Source organism: Watersipora subatra, chromosome 9 (assembly GCF_963576615.1).
Source record: "Watersipora subatra chromosome 9, tzWatSuba1.1, whole genome shotgun sequence".
Taxonomy (NCBI): Eukaryota; Metazoa; Bryozoa; class Gymnolaemata; order Cheilostomatida; family Watersiporidae; genus Watersipora; species Watersipora subatra.
In genome coordinates, this window is record NC_088716.1 from 52,972,066 (window position 1) to 52,994,216 (window position 22,151).

At 35.3% G+C, this 22,151-nt stretch overlaps 4 protein-coding genes across 4 annotated transcripts; all 4 read right to left on the reverse strand.

Moving 5' to 3' along the window:
• Positions 1 to 869: 869 nt before the first annotated feature.
• On the reverse strand, positions 870 to 1,331 carry LOC137405212 (potassium channel subfamily K member 16-like). Its single transcript, XM_068091440.1, has one exon. The coding sequence runs from the start codon at positions 1,329 to 1,331 to the stop codon at positions 870 to 872; it is 462 nt and encodes a 153-aa protein (XP_067947541.1).
• A 2,870-nt stretch (positions 1,332 to 4,201) lies between these two features.
• Positions 4,202 to 5,350, reverse strand: LOC137404420 (potassium channel subfamily K member 16-like). Its single transcript, XM_068090621.1, has one exon. The coding sequence runs from the start codon at positions 5,317 to 5,319 to the stop codon at positions 4,396 to 4,398; it is 924 nt and encodes a 307-aa protein (XP_067946722.1). The 5' UTR covers positions 5,320 to 5,350; the 3' UTR covers positions 4,202 to 4,395.
• An 8,144-nt stretch (positions 5,351 to 13,494) lies between these two features.
• On the reverse strand, positions 13,495 to 14,418 carry LOC137405213 (potassium channel subfamily K member 2-like). Its single transcript, XM_068091441.1, has one exon. The coding sequence runs from the start codon at positions 14,416 to 14,418 to the stop codon at positions 13,495 to 13,497; it is 924 nt and encodes a 307-aa protein (XP_067947542.1).
• A 5,414-nt stretch (positions 14,419 to 19,832) lies between these two features.
• Positions 19,833 to 20,750, reverse strand: LOC137405214 (potassium channel subfamily K member 2-like). Its single transcript, XM_068091442.1, has one exon. The coding sequence runs from the start codon at positions 20,748 to 20,750 to the stop codon at positions 19,833 to 19,835; it is 918 nt and encodes a 305-aa protein (XP_067947543.1).
• Between the last annotated feature and the right edge of the window lie 1,401 nt (positions 20,751 to 22,151).

The following is a 22,151-nucleotide window of genomic DNA, read 5'->3' on the forward strand; positions in this document are numbered from 1 at the left end:
CATTTTTCCAAAGAAAATTGATATACTAATGGGATGGTTCATTTTTACACTTTATGTTTGTGGCTAACAATTATTTTTATTCAATATAGATTTGATATTTGATGATAAGATCAAAGTTACTGATATCTTGCTTGTGAACCTCTGTGATTGAATTCATCTGGAGTTGCTTTCTATAGGAACTATCTCCTTATTAGCCTCATATCTTGCAGAGAAGTTAGATTGATCAATTGCATAGATATGCCACCTAGGCTTGTCTTTTAAATAATTTTATGTAAGTGTTTCAATTTAACCATTGTAAGCTACTATCGGCAGCGCTTAAACAATTTGCCTATTTGTAAAAAGTAATTGTCTCATAATTGAGCAAGACGCTTCATGTTTTTTTCATCCTTCTAGGAGTTTCTAAAGCAAATAAGCTTTTCTGAAACCCGATTTTTTCTATCATAACCAAATTCCCTGGCTAAACAAATACTCTGCAAATATTCAATTATTTAAACAGTATCTATGCACGCACACCTGACATGCCTAGTTCAAAGGAGTCTAAAGTAAGGCCAACTATGTTATAATTTTGTGTCGACATTTAAAGTTTAGCTAGAATCTACAAACAGTTGTGTATAAAAAGGCTTCAAATGATGAAACATAGTGAACTGCATGTACAAAAAAAGCAAATCAATGTCTTGAACGGTATGCTGAGTGTTTTCAAATGAAAGGTCATTGTATGGTGTGACTAAATCTGTTGTTCCGCTCTCAATCTTTGTTCTCAGACTTCACCGAGTTTTCAGCGTCTTTACTGTAGATAGAAACCTTGAACAGAACAGATATGCCGGACAGGAGCGATGTCACCCACACGAGATCATCAATAATCCAAACGGTTACAAAATTATGTAGATTACTGCTGCTGTCGATGTATCTCTTCCGGCAGCAAAACCTGGATAATAGTCACCGGGTCCAATAGTTGATAGAGTGATGAAAGTGTAATAAACAGACTCTCGTAAGGACCAACCTTCCACAGTTGTAAACACTGCGGCAGCGCAAAAGCTAAAAATAGAATAACCAGCAGCAAAAACAAACAACAGGGCTACGATGCTTTGGTATTTCGCTTTCGGTACTTTATTTCCTATTTTTTCTGATAACTTGTCATTAAGGATGTTCAGTTTATATCCCAACTCTCTCGGTGCCAGAAAGAACAGCGTTATTTTAATGGCGACATAAACGACGAAAAAGATTTGTCCGCCTACGGTAGCTGGTGAGATATTTCCATAACCGATTGTTGTAATAACTACTGTTGAGAAAAACACAGAGCTTGGAAAATCCCAGTTAAATGTTTGCGACATTGTATCATTATCCGTCAGAATGAATCCTTGGTCATAAGCTCTAATAATGGCGTCTGTTAAAGCACATAAATTACATAATTTTTTTATCATATATTTCAATACATCAGAGTCTTGGCCTTCGAATGAGCCATTGTTTGACATGGATAGACAGACATTGGTTGGTGTTTATAGTATTTCCCCAGAGCTCTACCGCAAAAATGTTCAATTGTATAGGCTCGATAATTGTGGCGTCACAATTTTCATATTCAGTGTTGTGTGCTCTTACCGCTTATTTTATTGCTTACTGCTTAGGTATATTTATCAACTTCGATAATGACACTAGTGGCAGACGAAGGTAGGACAACTCCAGAGAACCAATGAAAATGACAAAGGAATCAGTGTCATTAGCTCTCCATGTACAAAAAATTTCTATGATAAATAACTCAGATTCCAAGCACCATACTATGTTTTTCCGATGATATTATGCACCAGCCTTTTCTTTTTATTGTGATGTTGATGGGCACGACTGAGACTAATTAATTTTAAGCATTGCATGATCTCATGAAAGTGTGATTGACATATAGTCCTAGGGCCATGCAATCGCAGGTCACAATTTAATCGATGTGATTTCTTTACCTTTATCAACGACAGTATATTTATTGAAGCATACGATAATTAATTAGCGTTAGCACGATCCCGGGTATTGTTGATTATCTAGAATTCTAGTTTATTATTAGCTCTCTCTAGTTTTAACAGCACTGATTGTCATAAAAAAGCGCAGGCTCAATGGCAGCGCAAGAGATCGACTACCTAAGGCTAAATAATAATTACGACATCATATTGTGGAAACCGCAACCAAGTGTTTTTTATTGCAGGACATACTTTTGGCACCCTGTTTTTCATAGTTCTATTATTCATTGTATAATGAATATAGGCTCATTCGAAAGCCAAGACTCTGATGTATTGAACTATATAACAAAAAAATTATGTAATTCATGTGCTTTAAGTTCTTGAATTGTTCCCTCGTCAAGCAAGTATGGTTTGCTAGAAACGCTTCAATCCAGTTTTCAAGGTTGTTCACAGATACCTTCTCAATCGAGCTTTCAATGAAGTGGAAGGCGAGGCCACCTAGAAGGATGTATACAAGGTATATTAGCAACAAAAGGGACACCCATTTTCCTTTTAGTCCATTCGTTGAACTTGTTTGCTCTGAAGTTGTCTGGCCCTCTTCAGGAGAATGTTCACGTTTGGCTGGGTGATCTCCGTCTCCTGTTTGCTGCATCTCCATACCAGTTTTTTCATAGTCAACTTTGTTAGCAGTCATTTTAATAGCTGCAGTGATGTGTTCCGCGGACCACTCGTTATTGAAGCTTGTATTTTGACTACAATGTCCTAAATAATGCGCATATGTCAATTCGGGACGACCTTAAATTATCGCATTCTCGGTGCAACCTGGTTATTCGCAATGCTTTCCGTTTCTTAGTAATCGGCGAAGCTAAACAATACCCTATGGTCATTGTAAAATAATTCTGTTATGTCAACAATACAAAGTGGTCCGACTCCGCTATACATCATCTATTATGGGTTTTGTTTCAATGCAAATAAGAATGTAGCGTATAACATAACAAGTGTTCTGGAGTAATTTCACCATTGTTCTCTGATGGGCCTCACGCTGCAGGCGTGTATCGATGTTAACGCTTGGTTACACAGAATAATGTTTCGCACCGAATATAAATACTGTCATTCTTGATATACACTTTTGTTGGCGTTGGCACTACACCGAAATGTCTGCGCTTTTTTGGAAAAAGATTTCCAGTGCTTTTATTTCATTAGCTCATCTCATTAGCCTAACCTCACTTTTTAAATCTTATATAGGTATTTATTGGCAATAATGAATTAGCAAACAAGCGAACTTTAGAGACTTGATAAATTAAAAAAATATTTGTATGAAAAACTTTATTGGTCAATGTATGACCACAGCAAGTAATATTTAAACAATTCGTTGTTTTATAAAGTATCACGAAGAAAACAAAACACTTTCTCGTGTGCATAGCTTCAGTATGAACATTGTTTTAAGACAACAGGTCTGCATGTAGACAAACCATAAATTAGGTGCATTTTGATATATCTTGATAGATTAAGCAGTGTGCAAGGATGGTCAAAATTTTGTTTTCAATGGCAGATATAATAATAGTAACAATGATAAAGATTAATTATAATAATAATATTTATTGTTAGCTTGTTACTATTGACTTGTACAGTATTAATCATTTGTTTGAATTGATTCTAAAAGACATCAATGCAAGATTTTATAAATTATCGAGTCATCAGTTTTCACATATGCACATTTTACATGAATAATTGATATACTAATGGAATGGTTCATTTTTACACTGTTTATGTTTGTGGCTAACAATTATTTTTATTCAATAAAGATTTGATATTTGATGATAAGATCAAAGTTACTGATATCTTGCTTGTGAACCTCTGTGATTGAATTCATCTGGAGTTGCTTTCTATAGCAACCATCTCCTTATTAGCCTCATATCTGGTAGAGAAGTTAGATTGATCAATTGCATAGATATGCCACCTAGGCTGGTCTTTTAGATAATTTTATGTAAGTAGTTCAGTTTAACAATTGTAAGCTACTACTGGCAGCGCTTAAAAAATTTACCTATTTGTAGCAGATAATTGTCTCATAATTGAGCAAGGTGCTTTGTTTTTTTATCCTTCTAGAAGCTTCTAGAACCAATCAGCTTCTCTGAAACCCTGTTTTTATTATAACCAAATACCCTGGCTAAGCAAATACTTTGCGTATATTCAATTATTTGAACAGTATCTATGCACACACACCTGACATGCCTAGTTCAAAGGAGTCTAAAGTGAGGCCAACTATGTTATAATTTTGTGTCGACATTTAAAGTTTAGCTAGAACCTACAAACAGTTGTGTATAAAAAAGGCTTCAAATGATTAAAAATAGTGAACTGCAGGTACAAAAAGTGCAAATCAATGTCTTTTACTGTATGCTGAGTGTTCTCGGATGAAAGGTCATTGTATGGTCTGATTAAATCTGTTGTTCTGCTCTCAATCTTTGTTCTCAGACTTCTCCGAGTTTTCAGCATTTTTACTGTAGATAGAAGCCTTGAGCAGATCAGATATGCCAGACAGAAGCGATGCCACCCACACGAGACCACCAATAATCCAAACGGTTACAAAAAGTCTGTAGAATATTGCTGCTGCCGATGTATCTCCTCTGGCAGCAAATCCTGGATAATAGTCACCGAGTCCAATAGTTGATAGAGTGATGAAAGTGTAATAAACAGACTCTTGGAAAGACCAACCTTCCACAGCTGTAAACACTGCGGCAGCGCAAAGGCTAAAAATAGCAAACCCAACAGCGAAAACAACCAACATGGCTACAATACCTCGGTATTTTGCTTTCGGCACTTTCTTTCCGATTTGTTCTGATAATTTGTCATTAAGGATGTTCAGTTTAGATCCTAACTCTCCCGATGCCAGAAGGAACAACGGTATACCAATGACGGCATAAAAAACCAGAAATGTTCTTCCACCAGATGTAGCTGGTGCGATATTTCCATAACCGATTGTTGTAACAACTGTTGTAGCAAAAAACCATGAGCTTGGAAAATCCCAGTTAGGGTCTAATGATGTAGTGTCATTCTCCGTCAGAATGAATCCTTGGTCGTAAGCTCTAATAATGGCGTCTGTTAAGTTCTTGAATTGTTCCCTCGTCAAGCAAGTATGGTTTGCCAGAAACGCTTCAATCCAGTTTCCATGGTTGTTCACAGATGCCTTCTCATTTGAGCTTTCAATGAAGTGGAAGGCGAGGCCACCTAGAAAGATGTATACAAGGTATATTAGCAGTAAAAGGGCCACCCAAGTTCCTTTTAGTCCGTTTGTTGAACTTGCCTGCTCTGAGGTTGCCTCATTCTCTTCTTGTGAAGTTTTACAGTTATTCGATTGCTCTCCATTTTCTGCCTGCTGCATCTCCACTCTAGTGAGTTCGAAAGCTCCCTTCTTGCCATTCATGTTCTCACTGACTCAAAACCATTCAGCGAATGAGTGTAACTGAGCATTTATTCATTAAGTCATATAGAACTGTTATTACAATGGGCTTGAGCTGCTTGTTAATGGCCATCTCTTATAAGGTTTTTCTCTTACTGTATTGCAATTTGCTGCTCAATAACCAAAGACCTTTTCAAAACAATTTGGTTGGTTAGGTAAACAGTATTGAGCGGCCAATATCTGGACATTTTAGGCAGTCTATTCTTTGTTTAACGGCAATTGCATAGAGTAACAATCAAATAGCTGGGACAAACTTTCTACGATCTGTACATCCAGTGTCATTTAGTCCATTGATCCTTGCTTACAAAGTTTCTGTTGTAGTTGGTGATAAAATATTCGCATTTAATCTGAAAACAAGTAATTAAAAATTTTTAAAAAGGCATGTTACATGTGTCATGCTCATGCAGCTGAAAAATGGAGCAATGAAATACTCACAATGGTTGCACAGCTGCTATGTTTTTAAAACTAGACCAATGTTTTGTACTTTTTTTTGGCCACTGCAACGCATTATAAAATCAATTTGTTTTTCTAATTTGCTACAATTTCATCTTTAGCAATCTGTATATTGGGAAGACAACTTTAAAATGCACATGAAAATGTAGATTATTTTATACTATAAAATATTAGCTGTGGTTCAGGGATGTGATAGAAATGCATGCATATCGACCTGTTTCAGTACTTGCTGGTTATGATAATAGGCTGTTGTATTGTGCAGCATCTTGATGTGTGTACAAGTACCGGTTTAAAGACTGTACAGTAATTATAATTATATGTATAGTCACATTCAAACAATCAACAACTGGTTGCTATAAATCTTTACTATAACAAGAGTCATGTCTGTCTGTTTGTCTGTTTAAAGCTACGCTAAGAGCATTAGAAAAAAGAATGCACCACATGGGAATTGAACCCAGATAAGTAGGTTCTCAACCAAGCACACTTCAGTCTGCACCACTACACCGATTTCTGCATTTAAAATTAGTTTTGCACATAGTTATTACACCTGATGATCTCACACGACGCACAAAACTGTCAGGGTATGAGTTTAAACTAGAAGAAAACCAGTTCTACCAGAAGTGGAAGACTCTGAAAAAGATCGATTTGTAGCAGCTCGGAACAGCAGGCTATTATTAATAGTTTTGTTATGCAACTGAAGTCGTGGTAGACTCAATGAACAACTTTCAACTTAAGGATAATTTTTTTCGCAGGTATTTCAAAGAAGTTAAACTATCAATGAGATATCTGGCGGAGAAGAAGAGATAATCAGAATAGTGTTGGCAAGCAGTCATGGCTACCTTGCTCAGAGCAAGGAGCACCAAACTCTTTTAGATGTATAACAAGGCAGGGTCTCCAATGCTCGCTAGCTTGGACTATTTCATTTGTAGCGCATCTAGTTACCCTTAAATGCTGTCATTTAAGGTACTTAGGTGCCAGAAAGTAGGAGTGCAAATCAATATTGTAACTGAACTGTAATTAAGTTGTGCTGATGATTAATTATTGGGTATGAAAACATCTACTATGTTTACAGTAATATACAATAAATGCTGTTTTAATAATTGATGCCATAAAAGACCAATTTGCTAGCGTAAATGACACATATTCTAACAGCTAATAATTGACAAAACTGTAGTAAAGGAAATGGATATTGTGTAATTAATTATTAAAATATCATCGATTTATTTGATGCACCTAGCAAAGGCACTTCATCAGTATTCGTCAGTATATTCGACAGTACCCTAACTAGGCAATCTACTTCTAAACTACTTGGCTTTATCATCAACGACTCTTTATCATGGCTAGACCACATCTCATTCATTTCAAATAAAATATCATCTAACCTATATTTATTTTATAACATTCGTCATCTTATGAACTTTGATACTGCCAGACTATATTACTATAATTTTATCCATTCCTATCTTATATATGGCCTACATGTGTTCTACCCTACAACACCTGTAAAATATACCAACACACTATTTGTTACAATAAAAGCTTTACGACTTGTATGCAAAGACCTAAACATAGCCCATAAAAACCATCACTTACCACCTACCAACTTAATAACAAGCACTTCGGGTGTTCTTCCCTTACCTAAGCCATCATATTACTTTACCTGCCTCACTGCTCATTCAATACTCCACGATAACTACCCTAAATATCTCAGCTATAGCTTTCAAACCGTAAACCATGGTCACAAAATCAGGACCAGATTTAAATTACCTAGTGCCATAAACCACAACAAACTCAACAGTAACCTGCTAAATTCATTTAATAACCTCTGCACTCATTTAAGAACTCTTTTTCTGCAATCTTTTAAAACAAAACTCAAACTACACCTACTATCCTCTGACCAATAATACCATTCACCATATAGCCTTACCTATTTTAACATTTATATACATGTATTACACGTTGTTTTCATAGCTAAAAATTTGTTGTCATAGATACGTACAACTCTTTTCACAGAGCTTTTATTTGTCTACCTTTTGTTTAAGCAAAACTCAAATCAACCCTCAAACTTGTGTCTTACATATTTTATGCTTTCAGTTCCAACATTATTATATTAGCTAGACTATTCACTAGTTACTTAGTTTAGACTATAGTTTCTTTGCGTTTTTTTTTTAATTTTTTTGCTGTACACTGCTTTTTAGTTAGTTTACTTGCTGTAGTGCCTTGCGGAAAACATATTGTAAAATATGACTATCGATTACCACAATAAAGATTGCTCATATATATCAGTCTTACTTCGCAACAAGTCCTTATCTAGATTATTAGAGTTATCTACCCATGAACATGAGCATCGCTAAAAAGAACAATGGATAAGTAGTGGTGGAGAACCATAATTGCCCACATCCTCACATGAAATGGCATTTGAAGATCCATAAATAATATAAAACATTAATTTTGATCAGCTACACATCTTCATTTTTTTACATTTAAATATTTGCCAGAGCATAATATTAATGAGGCCTTTTATTATTTAACTAGAAATTCCCTTGTCATACAGCCCACGACCAAAGTGATATTGGAAAAAAGAAAGGGTACTGATGGTTGAGAAATGCAACATTAGCAGTCAAATGGCACTACAGTGCAATAGGATAACTGCAATGGTAGCTGTAATGTTCTGGGTGTGAGTGTTATTATATACAACAAACAGCAATACTGAAAGGAAAAGATTATATGTTTATATCTCTCCCCCTGCAATAGGAGAAATGCAGTATTGGCCAATATTAGAAGTAAAATGCACTGATATTATTAGGATAACCAATATTATTAATATAGTGATAATAGAAAACCTATGCACAATTATGTTTACAATTCCAAACGTCATAGCTAACAATATCAAGGAGTTGTGATATTTACAGGCATATAGATTTTTGAAAATCTATTTAATAAAGCTATTTAGAAAAAATAACAGTAACATACTGCCCATCATCGATGTTGTTATTGTGACTATAAGACTTCAATAGTCATCAAAACTCATAATTAAATATTGTAATAATCTCATAAGAATCGTTAGAAAAAAATATCATCGTCATTTCCTTTACTTTCACTGCTTTGGACATCAGTTAGAATACCAAAGTACTCAAAAGTTTCCAACATGTCAGTTACTTTGAAATCGGCAAAAAAGAAACGATTTCTGTACTTCTACGTTAATTACAGAAACCTTCGGCAATTCGACAATGCTATAGACTCGTGAAATGTGCACGTTATTTTTTCGTTAAACGTGCACGACTTAATGGTTTTATTATCTGTCACTCGGCGTTTTGTTTGCCGGTCTTAATTTTGATAAAAGTAAGGCTTCGCCAGTTTTAATAAAGATTGTTGGTCGAATTAATCTGTCTATTTATGTATAATCCGATCAGATGGGTTAGTTTTAAGATATTGCGGTAACCTTTCAAAGACTTGGTAACATATTTAAATAGGTTTATACGTGTTTTGTATCGTTATTATACTTTAATGACTTGACAAAAAAATGGTTAAATTTGTTGATGAGATTTCGATGCAAAGGTTTGCGACGTTGTTGATGAATAATTTTCGTAAGTTGTGTGCACATGCATTTATCATAAAAACTCTCAAACTTCGCTCCGTCCGTTTGGTTGTGGGAAAGTTATAGCAGTAGATGATCACATTTGAAACAATATAGTGCAGAGAAGCCATGAAATAAATTTATTAACAGTACGTTGTCAAGGCAAGAAGAGACAATTTGTCGTTAAGTAAAAACTAATGTAGGTAGTGTCTAGTAGCTGTTTGGAAGTGAGAGAAGACAACTTACAAAAATATTTAGTTGATATTTCTTAAATCATGTTTTATACTAAACAATCGATGATTCTGACAATTGTTTGGAAATGACACTTGTTCAAAGTGAAACAGTGCAGTTCTCATTATTGCAGGAAAATGGTCTTTAGATCGACTGTGGTTTTAAAGTCACTTGTGACAAGCACCCATACAGACAGTAGCTAAAAACTGATAACCAGAAAAAAACACCGCTAATGATTATATATTTTACAAAAACCTTTCTATGGAATTCTTGTAAATAAAAACTTGTCCAGCCTCACCATAAAAATTAAAAGGCCTTTTAATTTGCCCAAAAACAGCTAGGCTACTGCGCCTAGTGTTATCACTATAGCCAGTTGTGTCCAACTCAATGACGGGGTTCAACAGTTTACAGTAGTTCGAGTTGTAACAATAATTTGAAAATATGAAAAACTTTTTGATTTTGCTGACTTGCAAACCTTCGTGTAGAACAGAGCATACTTATTTGTTGTTATTGTCTCTGCTGTGATCTTGTAGCTTGGAGAATTAAGTTTTTGATTTAGTTAAAAGATTGTACCGTAATTACACTTCGCATTAAATAACCAAACAAAAGATAAATTGTAATAATGATAATTATATTCAATTTATATCAGATGCAAAAGGGATTATTATTAAGGACCACCTAAAATACTGTAAAAACTTTTAAATACTTTGGCAGTTTATCTAAAAAAGGAGCTTGCTAAGCTCTCAGTGTTTTGGTCTGAACTCAAACTCTGCTTTTCACGGTAGCCCTTCAAAAAAAACTTCTGCTCCACGCGCATTGATGCAGGCTTTATAAACTTAGGCTTTCATTCAGGTTTTATCAAGTAGCATTAATTTATTCATGTAGTATTGCTTCACTAGCGTGATCATTCCCATATCATTAGATAAAAAGGGCTGTGCCCATGCGGTAATCTTTACTATAATAAGAGCCGTGTTCATCCATTAGTTCATCTGTCCGAAGCAGTGCTAAAAGAGTTGGGAAAAATTTTTTTGCCGTTCGGGAATCAAACCCAGATATTCTACTTAGCAGCCAAGCACACTACCAACTGCTATACTAGACCATCTTGCAGCATCACGCCATAATTGGGTACATACTTATTACACACGATTGATGATCTCTCATGAGGCACTGGACTGTCAGCATACTACTGCTTTCAATTGGATATAAAGTCAATGACAAAGCAATTATCTAGCTTTTAATCCTCAAGCTAACTTCAATCTCAAGATACTTCTTGTGGAATGAAAGGCCTTAAGACAGTTCTCAATACGTATCACAGTTTGACATAAAATATCACAACCGAAATGCAAAACTCAAAGGGGTCTGGGAAAATTACCTGGGTTAGCCGATAAATGTAGTCGATTAGCTTAGTTGCTTGGAGTGTGATGAGCTGATCGACACGCGTCGAAGCCCCACACCTGGCTATCTTTTCTACTTCATCTATATATATATATATATATATTTCAAAGTTTGTCGTTGTATGTGTATTTGTAGGATTGATTGTCCGGCTATAGATCTTAAAATTTTGGAATAAAGTTTCGTACTGAAGAAAATTTGATTTCGGACCCTGCCATTTGCAAGTCTGACACTCTACCCACTAGAATACAAAAATCGAACTGCTAGCTAGCCAATATAAATCATTATATGAAAGCTAATACCTAACTGCTTTGCGTACGACACGACACAGGTCATAGCACAACATCACGAGAAACTGTTTGCTCACATTAATAAATGTACTGGCTAATAGCACGCAGGCCAATAACAAAAACTCTCACTACTTCTCATTGTTTATAAGACAAAAAGCTTTTATCATGATATGTAGTTTGAAAGTTAGAATGGCAAATGTTGTTATATGTTAAATACAAATCAATTTTCTGTCCAAATACTCTTCTATTACCCGGGCAACACCGGGTAGCACAGCTAGTTGTAATACAAAAATAAAATTTTTTGGTATCCATACTGCACTTTATAATTTCTTCCAATTAAACGTTGGTTCAAAAGTCATCTTTTATTAATGACGAATCTGTGAGTTTTCTTAAATGAAACTCAAAACAAGCTGATTTCAGCTAGAAGGAATCACAAGAAAAATTATAAGCTACACAACGAGTACCACCCATTCCAACAGATCAAATATGTACAAATTATTCCTCATACATCAATTACAAAGGCTTCCATTTAAAATGAACAATGTCAATAAAGAAAAATACTTGCGAGATTCTCTCTTGTTTCAAGTTTAACTATGAACAAGCTGAATGAGAGCACTTGGTGTCATTTAGCTTGTCTGATAAAGATCATGCTCCTCTAGCTGACCTGAGGAAGATACAGTCAAAAGTCTCCTAAATGATATCCTGCCTTAGTCAATTTATTGATAAAAATGGAGATGGAGCTTTATTATAGGTCATTATAAGTAACGTTGAAGATCAGATTATTATTTCCTGTTTAAAACAAATCATAGAAACTTTGACGCTTTCGATGAATTCATTTCCTATTCATTGTCTCTCCCTAAAGTCAAGATGCTGACATGCCTCGAAGCGAACGGAAAGTTTATGAGAGTGTTACCAGCTGTTGCTCGTCTTAATGGAGTAATTGATTTCTTTTGTATCTATCTGAAATAGTATTCCTCTTTTACTACCGACTACTTGACCGGTTAGTTGAGCTAATTAGAGTCCTGGCGCAACTAAAACTCTGTAGAAGAGAGGTTTTGGATTTCAATGGTTGCTATTTCTAGTTCATTTCCTTTTTATCATGTTTTATTATATTCACAACTCTACGAAGGAAAGAGGAATCAGGGTAGACCCAGACTGAGACACAAAGATTTAACTAAGTGTAACATGAAGTTGAGGAAACTAGACACAAACAGATGTAGTGAGAAGGTGGAAAACAAAGTTGCGCCGAAGTCAGTCAAACCTGAACAATAAAACAGCCATTGTTGAAACGACCGACTGAGAGAGAGAGAGAGTTCAGCTCTTAAATATATAGCATAATTTATGTATTTAAAATCTACGTGTAGCAAAGTCGAGAGCTGTTAGTATACTGATAAATCTTTGACATGACACTGGCATTCCTACATGTGACAGAGTTCACTTGTGATGGAGGTCAAAGAGAATAGGGTAAAATATTCTGCAAAAACCATGGAATAAAAACTTTTGTTTTATTCACAAATTCAAATGTCTGGTTATTTTAGGCTATTTTATTTGGAAGTATACAATGCAGGTATAGATACACAATAAAATAAAGAGTTGCTGCCATGGCGTCACAATTACCAGGTATGCCCAAATTCTTAGAGACAGCAAGATTAGAACTGCCATAGAGAAAAGGAAACTTCTACTAAGAAAACTTCTTTTATCCAGTTATATAATCTCTCTTTCCATAACTGTAAAATGCAAGTGTTCTTATAGTATGTACTGTGCGTGTAAAAAAGCTTAATATTCTGGTAGACACAGCAAGATATTGCTGAGATCACCATATTAGATCTGGTTTGTTCAAAAAGACTTCTCTCTGTCATGCTTGACATTACACGCTAAACAAAAAAATTTTTTTGTAAATTGAAATGGGTACTAAATGGGTGAAATAGGTGTATAAATACAGATAAAATAGTCTTGGATTAGATACCAAATGCAAAAAAGCAAAACAGTCTCAAGCTGTGTATAATTTCACAATAGCAAGGCATGTCATCATTTAGCGTTAGCTTCCTGATACTTGTGATGGTTAACACTGCCACTTGTGACAGTAAGCGCTGCCACCTGATGCCTTGAGTTTGCAAAGTTATGATTAGCCAGTCTGTGAGTTCAACACAATTATCAGCCTTCTGTTTTCATCGTACCTACTGCAGTTTTACTACGAAGAACAGTAGTAAGCAAATTTGATATGCCAGACAAAATCGACGCCATCCACACAAGACCACAAATAATCCAGCCAGTTACAAAAAGTCTGTAGAATACGGCTGCCGTTGATGTACCCCCTCCGGCAGCAAATCCTGGGTAATAGTCACCGAGTCCAATAGTTGATAGAGTGATGAAAGTGTAGTAAACTGACTCGCGGAAAGACCAACCTTCTACAGCTGTAAACACTGCGGCAGCGCAAAGGCTAAAAATAGCATACCCAACAGCGAAAACGACCAACAAGGCTACGATTCCTCGGTATTTCGCTTTCGGTACTTTCTTTCCGATTTTTTCTGATAACTTGTCATTAAGGATGTTCAGTTTGGATCCTAACTCTCCCGATGCCAGAAGGAACAACGGTATTCCAATGGCGGCATAAAAGACGAGAAAGATTTGTCCGCCTACTGTAGTTGGTGCGATATTTCCATAGCCTATCGTTGTAACAACGACTGTTGAGAAAAACAAAGAGCTTGGAAAATCCCAGTTAGATGTTTGCGATCTTGTGTCATTATCAGTTTTTACGATTCCTTGGTCATAGGCTTTAATAATAGCATCTGTTAAATTCTCTAGTTCCTCCCTCGACAAGCACGAATGGTTTCCTAAAAAAGCTTCAATCCAGTCGCCATGGTTGTTCACAGAGACCTCTTCATTTGGACTCTCAATGAAATGGAAGGCGAGACCACCTAGAAGGATGTACAGCAGGTATATCAGTAACATAAGTGCCACCCACTTTCCTTTTAGTCCATTCGTTGAACTTGTTTGCCCCGAATTTGTTTCACCCTCCTTTGGAGAAGATACGTCTTTCTCTAGTTTCTCTTCGTTTTCTGTTTGCTGCATCTCCATGCCAGTGTCGTACAAGCAACCCTCTTCAATGTTTACGCTGCTAGGCAAGGCAGACGCATTCGTTGCAATCAATGTTCTTACGTATGTCTGAGTTTTAATAAATTAATACTACAATATAATTAGAGAGTATTTAGCACTCCATAGCGTAGGTGAAATAGCTCTTTTCAGATGTGAACAAATCCTTTTTTATCTTTACAGTACTGTGCAATTAGTGATTATCTTTGTGAGATTGTAGGCTTATGTTTATGTACATTTGCATAAATGTTTAAGTCTGTATATAACGACCATTGTACCATTATATAAGCATTTAATCAGGTTAATGTCATGTATGCATGAGGAGATGGAAACAAGCGACTGAAAGTTGTAGGCTTAATCACAGTGCTATTAATATATTATGCAATTGAGACAGCGCTGTTAGCTACTGCTGACCCAAAGTTTTTCGAAATCCTGAAATAGATTTTTTTACATTTAGAGCTGTGTTGAAAATTACTAATACCTTTTTAAGGAAGCGGCAAAATAGCATATTAGAAAATCGAAGTGCCAGACTGCTTCTATCGTTTTTATTCTGGCCACTAATTAAATTTTAAAAGCGCTTTTCTACACGAGTCTTTTTAGTAAATGACTACATACATGTATGATACATACAAGTCTTGTTAGTAAATGACTACATACATGTATGATACATACGAGTCTTGTTAGTAAATGACTACATACACGTATGATACATACGAGTCTTGTTAGTAAATGACTACATACATGTATGATACATACGAGTCTTGTTAGTAAATGACTACATACATGTATGATACATATGAGTCTTGTTAGTAAATGACTACATACATGTATGATACATACGAGTCTTGTTAGTAAATGACTACATACATGTATGATACATATGAGTCTTGTTAGTAAATGACTACATACATGTATGATACATATGAGTCTTGTTAGTAAATGACTACATACATGTATGATACATTTTTGGGAGATTTACAAAAAGTACCATGTTTATGTTACATAAAAAATAAATTTGTTAGCCAACTTGTCAGAGGTAGTCGCTTACAGATTTAAATTACAATACTTAGAAAGAAGCTTATCTGTTTCTTCTATTAGCATCTTTTTTCTGGTCTTATCCTCAGTGCCTTCTGTCTGAGCAAAAGCTCAGTCAGCATATTATATTCAATCTTGAGCAGCAGCATGACAAAATATTCACCTAATTTGTAGTTGTCTTCTCTTGACACTGAACTGCTTCAACGGGCCTTGATGCACTACATATGGTAAAATACTTTGACCTTGACAATAATGTGGTTTTGCTAGTGGCCGTTTAATGATTCAACAGACAAGGACCCACGCTATCCCATTACCTCTTGTGGAATTAAGTAATATATAAAAAAAACTCAATTAGCGTACTATAATCATTTTTGACAATTTGAACAGATGGGACAAAAACCCATGAGTTGGTAGATGAGCAATGCAATGCTGTTTCTGGTTCATAAAAAGATTAATTAGGTTAATTTAGGCAGCCTCAAAAAGACTTAATTTAAATTATTTCTAAAAATATGCACATTGTTGGTGCATTGTTGATGCAAAGTAAAAGGGGTGACTTATCCCACGACTAAACACGAGCGAAGCGAGTGTTTAGGAGCATGATAAATGCATATGTGCACACAACTCCCAAAAATTATCCATCAACGGCATACCCAAACCCTTGTTCCGAAACCTATCAAAAAATTTAACAATTTTTCTGTGGAGTCGTTTAAGTATAATAATGATACAAAACATATAAACCTATTTAAATATGTTACCAAGTCTTTGAAAAGTCTTCGAAAATATCCTAAAACTTGCCCATCTGATCAGATAATATATAACTAGAAAGATTAATTTGGCCTGAAATTGCCATTAAAACCTGACAAGCCTTTTTAATCAAAATTAAGACCGGCCAACAAAACGCCCATAAAGCCGTGCGACAGATACCGAAGGTTTCATTAAATTATCTAGAATATTAGCCAAATTTCTTTACATTTTATGTACAAGCTAGGGCCAACTACAATGCCCCTTCATGACAAGAACATTTCTTTATTTTGCTCCAGTTTGCAGAAAACTTCCAGACACACGTGAATGCTAATGCTCGCTTTCTGTTACAGATCGCTGTCAAGACCATTCTACATTCAACACAACCAACTTTCAAACTGTGTATATTACACAGCAGCTTGCCATTTTACTTCTAATATCGCATTTCTCCTATTGCAAGGGAGAGATATAAACATACAATCTTTTCCTTTCATTATTGCTGTTTGTTGTGCATAACAACACCTAGTACATTACAGCTACCATTGCAGCTACCCTTGCAGTTATCCTATTGCACTGCAGTGTCATTTGACTGCTAATATTGCATTTCTCAACCAGCAGTACCCTTTTTTTCCATTATCACTTTGGTCGTGGGCTGTATGACAGGGGAATCTCTAGTTTTAATATGCTGTTCTAGCTCAGTGGTAGAGCGTCCGGACGAGAAACTTGTTGATGTACTTGTTGATGTACTTGTTGATGCATTTGTTGTAAGTTCAAATCCATCAGATTGCGGAATTATTATATCAAGATTTTAATAGCTATAACCAGAATGACAGAAAGATGGACGTTAGGAAATATATATATAGATTTAACATTGCTATGCTGTTTCTGTAGACCTGCAAATGGCTGATAGTTGTTCATTTTTTCGAAGTGCGTGTCATGCCAGTTTTTACATTACCATATTATAGCTTTCTAATTTTGTAATGACACAGACCTAGATACTAGGAGTTGGACTAGAACTAGATCTTGGATTGAGCTGTCGAGGTAAAATCCAACCTGAAGTTTGGCTTGAGGACTTGGATTCTTGTTATACATATGGCATATTGCCAATCATTTAGTAGAGCTTGCCAAATAATTTAGTAGTTCTTTTTTGTCGTGTTCTAGATCCTTCTTGGGTGGTATATGACTTCATTCTTATGCTACATACATACACAGCTGTATTAAATGGAAGTAAGCGATGCAATCACAAAGAACTAGTTCTATGATTTTGTGACAGTGATTATGTGAATACATGGAAGTTTTTTTGGTAAATGTTCCATCGCTATGGTTACCTGTAGCAAAGAAGTAAACAATTAATTATTAAACAATTGATCAAAGTCATTCGTCAACATACTAAAGAGTAATATCCTAAATGAGCAATGATTAGTAATATTATTTTTATATTAAATTTCCATGAGCAGACAATAAAAAGAGTTATGCATGTAGCAGCTGCCGGTAATAATATATACATGACTAAGGTCAAGTACTAAAATACCAACAGTAGTTCAGACTTCGGCATTTGAAAGCATTGTAGAGTTACTCTGTATAGCGAATACCTTTCCTATTTGTATTTGAAAGTATGTGCATTAAAGTAGTGCATAATTGTGTAAAGCTATAGTTACTAACAATAATCATGACTCTGTGAAGTTATCATCTCATGCATTGAAACATGACATAAAATACTAACAATGAAATTTACTTGCTGCAGAGTAGAACGGGCAGCAGTTTTATGAGCGAGTAATAATACAAAATCAGCTAATATGTCTGACTGATCTCACGCCAATCTAAAAACGCTGAATATACTTATTTAGTTTGACACACTAAAGTCTTAAGATTGTTTTATGACGAACACTGATGTCTCAGCCACTAGCACCTTGCTTGTTGCGTGTTAGGGTTGTATAATTGGATTAAACATACAGAGTGCAGACTATATAAACACATGAGTGCAAATATAAGAGAAAGTCAAAATTTTGTCCATTTTAGATTAGCTGTAGTGTTTCTGAGAAAGCATGTTGTTTAGATTAAAATGGCCAAGCTGAAGTCATGATAAAATTAAAATCGATTGATTTCTGCTTTTGATTGTTTTGTACGCTCTATTGTATAAAGCCATCTAACATCACTTTGAGTAAAGTTTAATATGAATGGGAGAAAATTCAGATATTAGACTATATCTTGACATAATGCAAAAACAGGGGGCGGTAGGGAAGCGCGCCTTTTACCTGCCAATATATAGAAAGCTGTAGCTGTTATGTTGCTCCTACCTGATAGCAACTCTACTACAATAAGACAGACTATTGTCTTTAGCCAGTAAAACTCTTAGGTAAGGCTAAAATTATTATACTGTAGTTTATTAATATCATGCTCAAGAAATAATATCTAGCAAATCCTGGCATCAAGGGAAGGTGTGAAAAAACAGGAAAATGGTTGACCTTTTTAATGTTGACCTTGTCAATGTTTTGAAACCAACAGTGACCAAGATTTCTGTTGCAGATTATCATCAGCTGGTATGATTAATACTGATATTTATTATATTTTATCTTAAAGGTTACATGTAGGTATTTAATTTTGAGAAAAATAAAGCTTATTAGTAAATTTAATTGCTTTAGTTAGTTTAACTTTTCTGACTCTTCAGAATACAGGAAATTTTTGTAATCAACCAAAAACTAAGCACATACGGTAGTTCTGTTGCAGTATAACATAAGAGCTGAATATAAAATATTCATTAAACATGTAGAAAGTCATATATGGTGTAGAGACAAGCTATAATAATAATGAGGGCCGCTACAATAGTACTACTGACTAGGTGCTTATGATCAGAAACTAAATTTTTACTAATTCATTAGTTGCGTTTTAAAATAATATTAAGAGTAAAATCAAACTATAATTAAATATAAGTGGGGATAATCCAATTTTACTGCATGGAAAAAATTGATATAGAATATTTTTCGCATTACTATTTCATCAAGTTTATCTTCTGTACCGCAAACAGGAAATCCTATTCAGCTAATTGTCTTATTTCATTTTTATTTTTTAGCTAATTTGTTTTGCCATTGCAATTGGTTCAAATGTAAAAAAAATGATATCTAAAATTGCTGGTTTTCACAAATAGTAGCTAAAATTTAACTGTTAGCATTTTGCTAGCAGGATCGTGAGCCAACAAACAAATTCCAAATACGGGATAATGAGAGATCTTGTCTGACAATTTTGTGTCTAAATTTTTGAGCTTAACATGTTGGTAGGCGCAGTAAGACATTGGCAATCACCATATTGAGTCTGGTTTATTCAAAAGAACTCTTCTCTGTCACGCTTTACATTACATGCTAAACAGAAAGTGTTTTCTTTTTTCTTTTATTAATTAAAATTGGTACTAAATGGGTAAATCAAGTATATAAATACAGATAAAATAGTCTTGGATACCAAACGCAAAACAAGCCAAACGAACTCAGGTTGTGCAACAACCAATAGCAAGGCATGTCATTCCTTATTGTTTACTTCCCAATACTTGTGGCGATAAGCGCTGCCACTTGATGCCTTAAATTTGCAAAGTTATGATCAGCCAGTCTATGAGATCAAGACAATTATCCATCTTATGTTTTCATCGTACCTACTGCAGTTTTACTATAAAAAACAGTACTAAGCAAATTTGATATGCCAGACAGAATCGATGCCATCCACACAAGACCACAAATAATCCAGCCAGTTACAAAAAGTCTGTAGAATACGACTCCCGTCGATGTACCTCCTCCGGCGGCAAATCCTGGGTAATAGTCACCGAGTCCAATAGTTGATAGAGTGATGAAAGTGTAATAAACAGACTCTCGGAAAGACCAACTTTCTATAGTTGTAAATACTGCGGCGGCGCAAAGGCTAAAAATAGCATACCCAACAGCGAAAACGATCAACAGGGCTACTATGCTTCGGTATTTTGCTTTCGGCACTTTCTTTCCGATTTTTTCCGATAACTTGTCATTAAGTATGTTCAGTTTGGATCCTAACTCTCCCGATGCCAGAAGGAACAACGGTATTCCAATGGTGGCATAAAAAACGAGAAAGATTTGTCCGCCTACTGTAGCTGGTGCGATATTTCCATAACCTATTGTCGTAACAACGACTGTTGAGAAAAATAAGGAGCTTGAAAAATCCCAGTTAGATGTTTGCGACGTTGTGTCATTATCAGTTTTTACGATTCCTTGGTCGTAGGCTCTAATAATGACATCTGTTAAATTCTTCAGTTCCTCCCTCGACAAACACGAATGGTTTCCTAAAAAAGCTTCAATCCAGTCCCCATGGTTGTTGACAGAGACCTCTTCATTTGGGCTCTCAATGAAGTGGAAGGCGAGACCACCTAAAAGGATGTACAGCAGGTATATCAGTAACAAAAGTGCCACCCACTTTCCTTTTAGTCCATCCTTTGAACTTGTTTGCGCCGAATTTGTTTCACCCTCTAATGGAGATGATACGTCTTTCTCTAGTGTCTTTTTGTTTCCAGTTTGCTGCATCTCCATGCCAGTGTCATACAAGCAACCCTCTTCAATGTTTACGCTGCTAGGCAAAGTAGACGCATTCGTTGCAATCAACGGTCCTACGTATGTCTAAGTTTTAATGAATTGATACTACAATATAATTGGAGATCATTTAACGCTTGTAGCATAGGCAAAATAGCTCTTTTCAGGTGTGAACAAATTCTTTTGATCTCTACAGTACTGTGCAATTAGTGATTATCTTTGTGAGATTGCCGTTTTATGTTTATGTACATTTGCATAATTGTTAAAGTTTGTATATAACGACCATTGTCCTATTATATAAGCATTTTATCAGGTTAATGTCATGTATGCATGAGGAGAGAGAGACAAGCAACAGAAAGTTGTAGAAGTAAAGTTGTACTGCTGACCCAAAGTTTTTCAAAATCCTAAAATGGATTTTGTAACATTTTGAACTGTGTTGAAAATTACTAATACACTTTTAAGGAAGTAATAATATAGCGTATTGCAAGATCAAAGTGCCAGACTGCTTCTATTGTTTTTATTCTGACACCTAATTAAATTTTAAAAGTACGATTGTTTATGACTCTTGTTAGTAAATGACTACATTTGATGCATTTTAGGGAGATTCACAAAAATAACCAATTTTATGTTACATTAAAAATAAATTTGTTAGCCAACTTGTCAGAGGTATTCGCGTAAAGATTTGAATTACAATACTTAGACAGTAGCTTATCTGCTCCTACTACTAACACCTTTTCTCTGGTCTGATCCTCAGCGCCTTCTGTCTGAGCAAATGCTCAATTGGCACATTATATTCACTCTTGAGCAGCAGAATGACAAAATATTCACCTAATTTGTAGTTGTCTTCTCTTGACGATGAATTGCTCCAACGGCCCTTGATGCACTACATATGGTAAAATACTCTGACCTTGACAATAATGTGGTTTTGCTAGTGGCCGTTTAATGATTCAACAGACAAGGACCCACGCTATCCCGTTACCTCTTGTGGAATTAAGTAATATAGAAAAAAGGCTCAATTAGCATACTATATTCATTTTTGACAATTTGAACAGATGGGACAAAAACTCATGAGTTGGTAGATGAGCAATGCAATGCTATTTCTGGTTCAAGAAAAAAAATCAATTAGGTTAATTTAGGCACTCTCAATACGATTTAATTTAAAATAATTTTAAAAAGAAGCACACTGTTGGTATTAAGAGTAAAAAGGGTGACTTGTTTTAATCTGATTTTGGCAATTTGCTGCTGAGCTCTGGTTAGTGAGGATATACTGACAGTGCACTGGGTTGTGGTCACACTTGTATTCTTATTGGTAGAATGATGACATTATGTCATAGTCCAAGGTAAAACATAAAGGCATCATTTTATATCACAGCAGAACATTGCGAAATAGCAAAGCAGCGT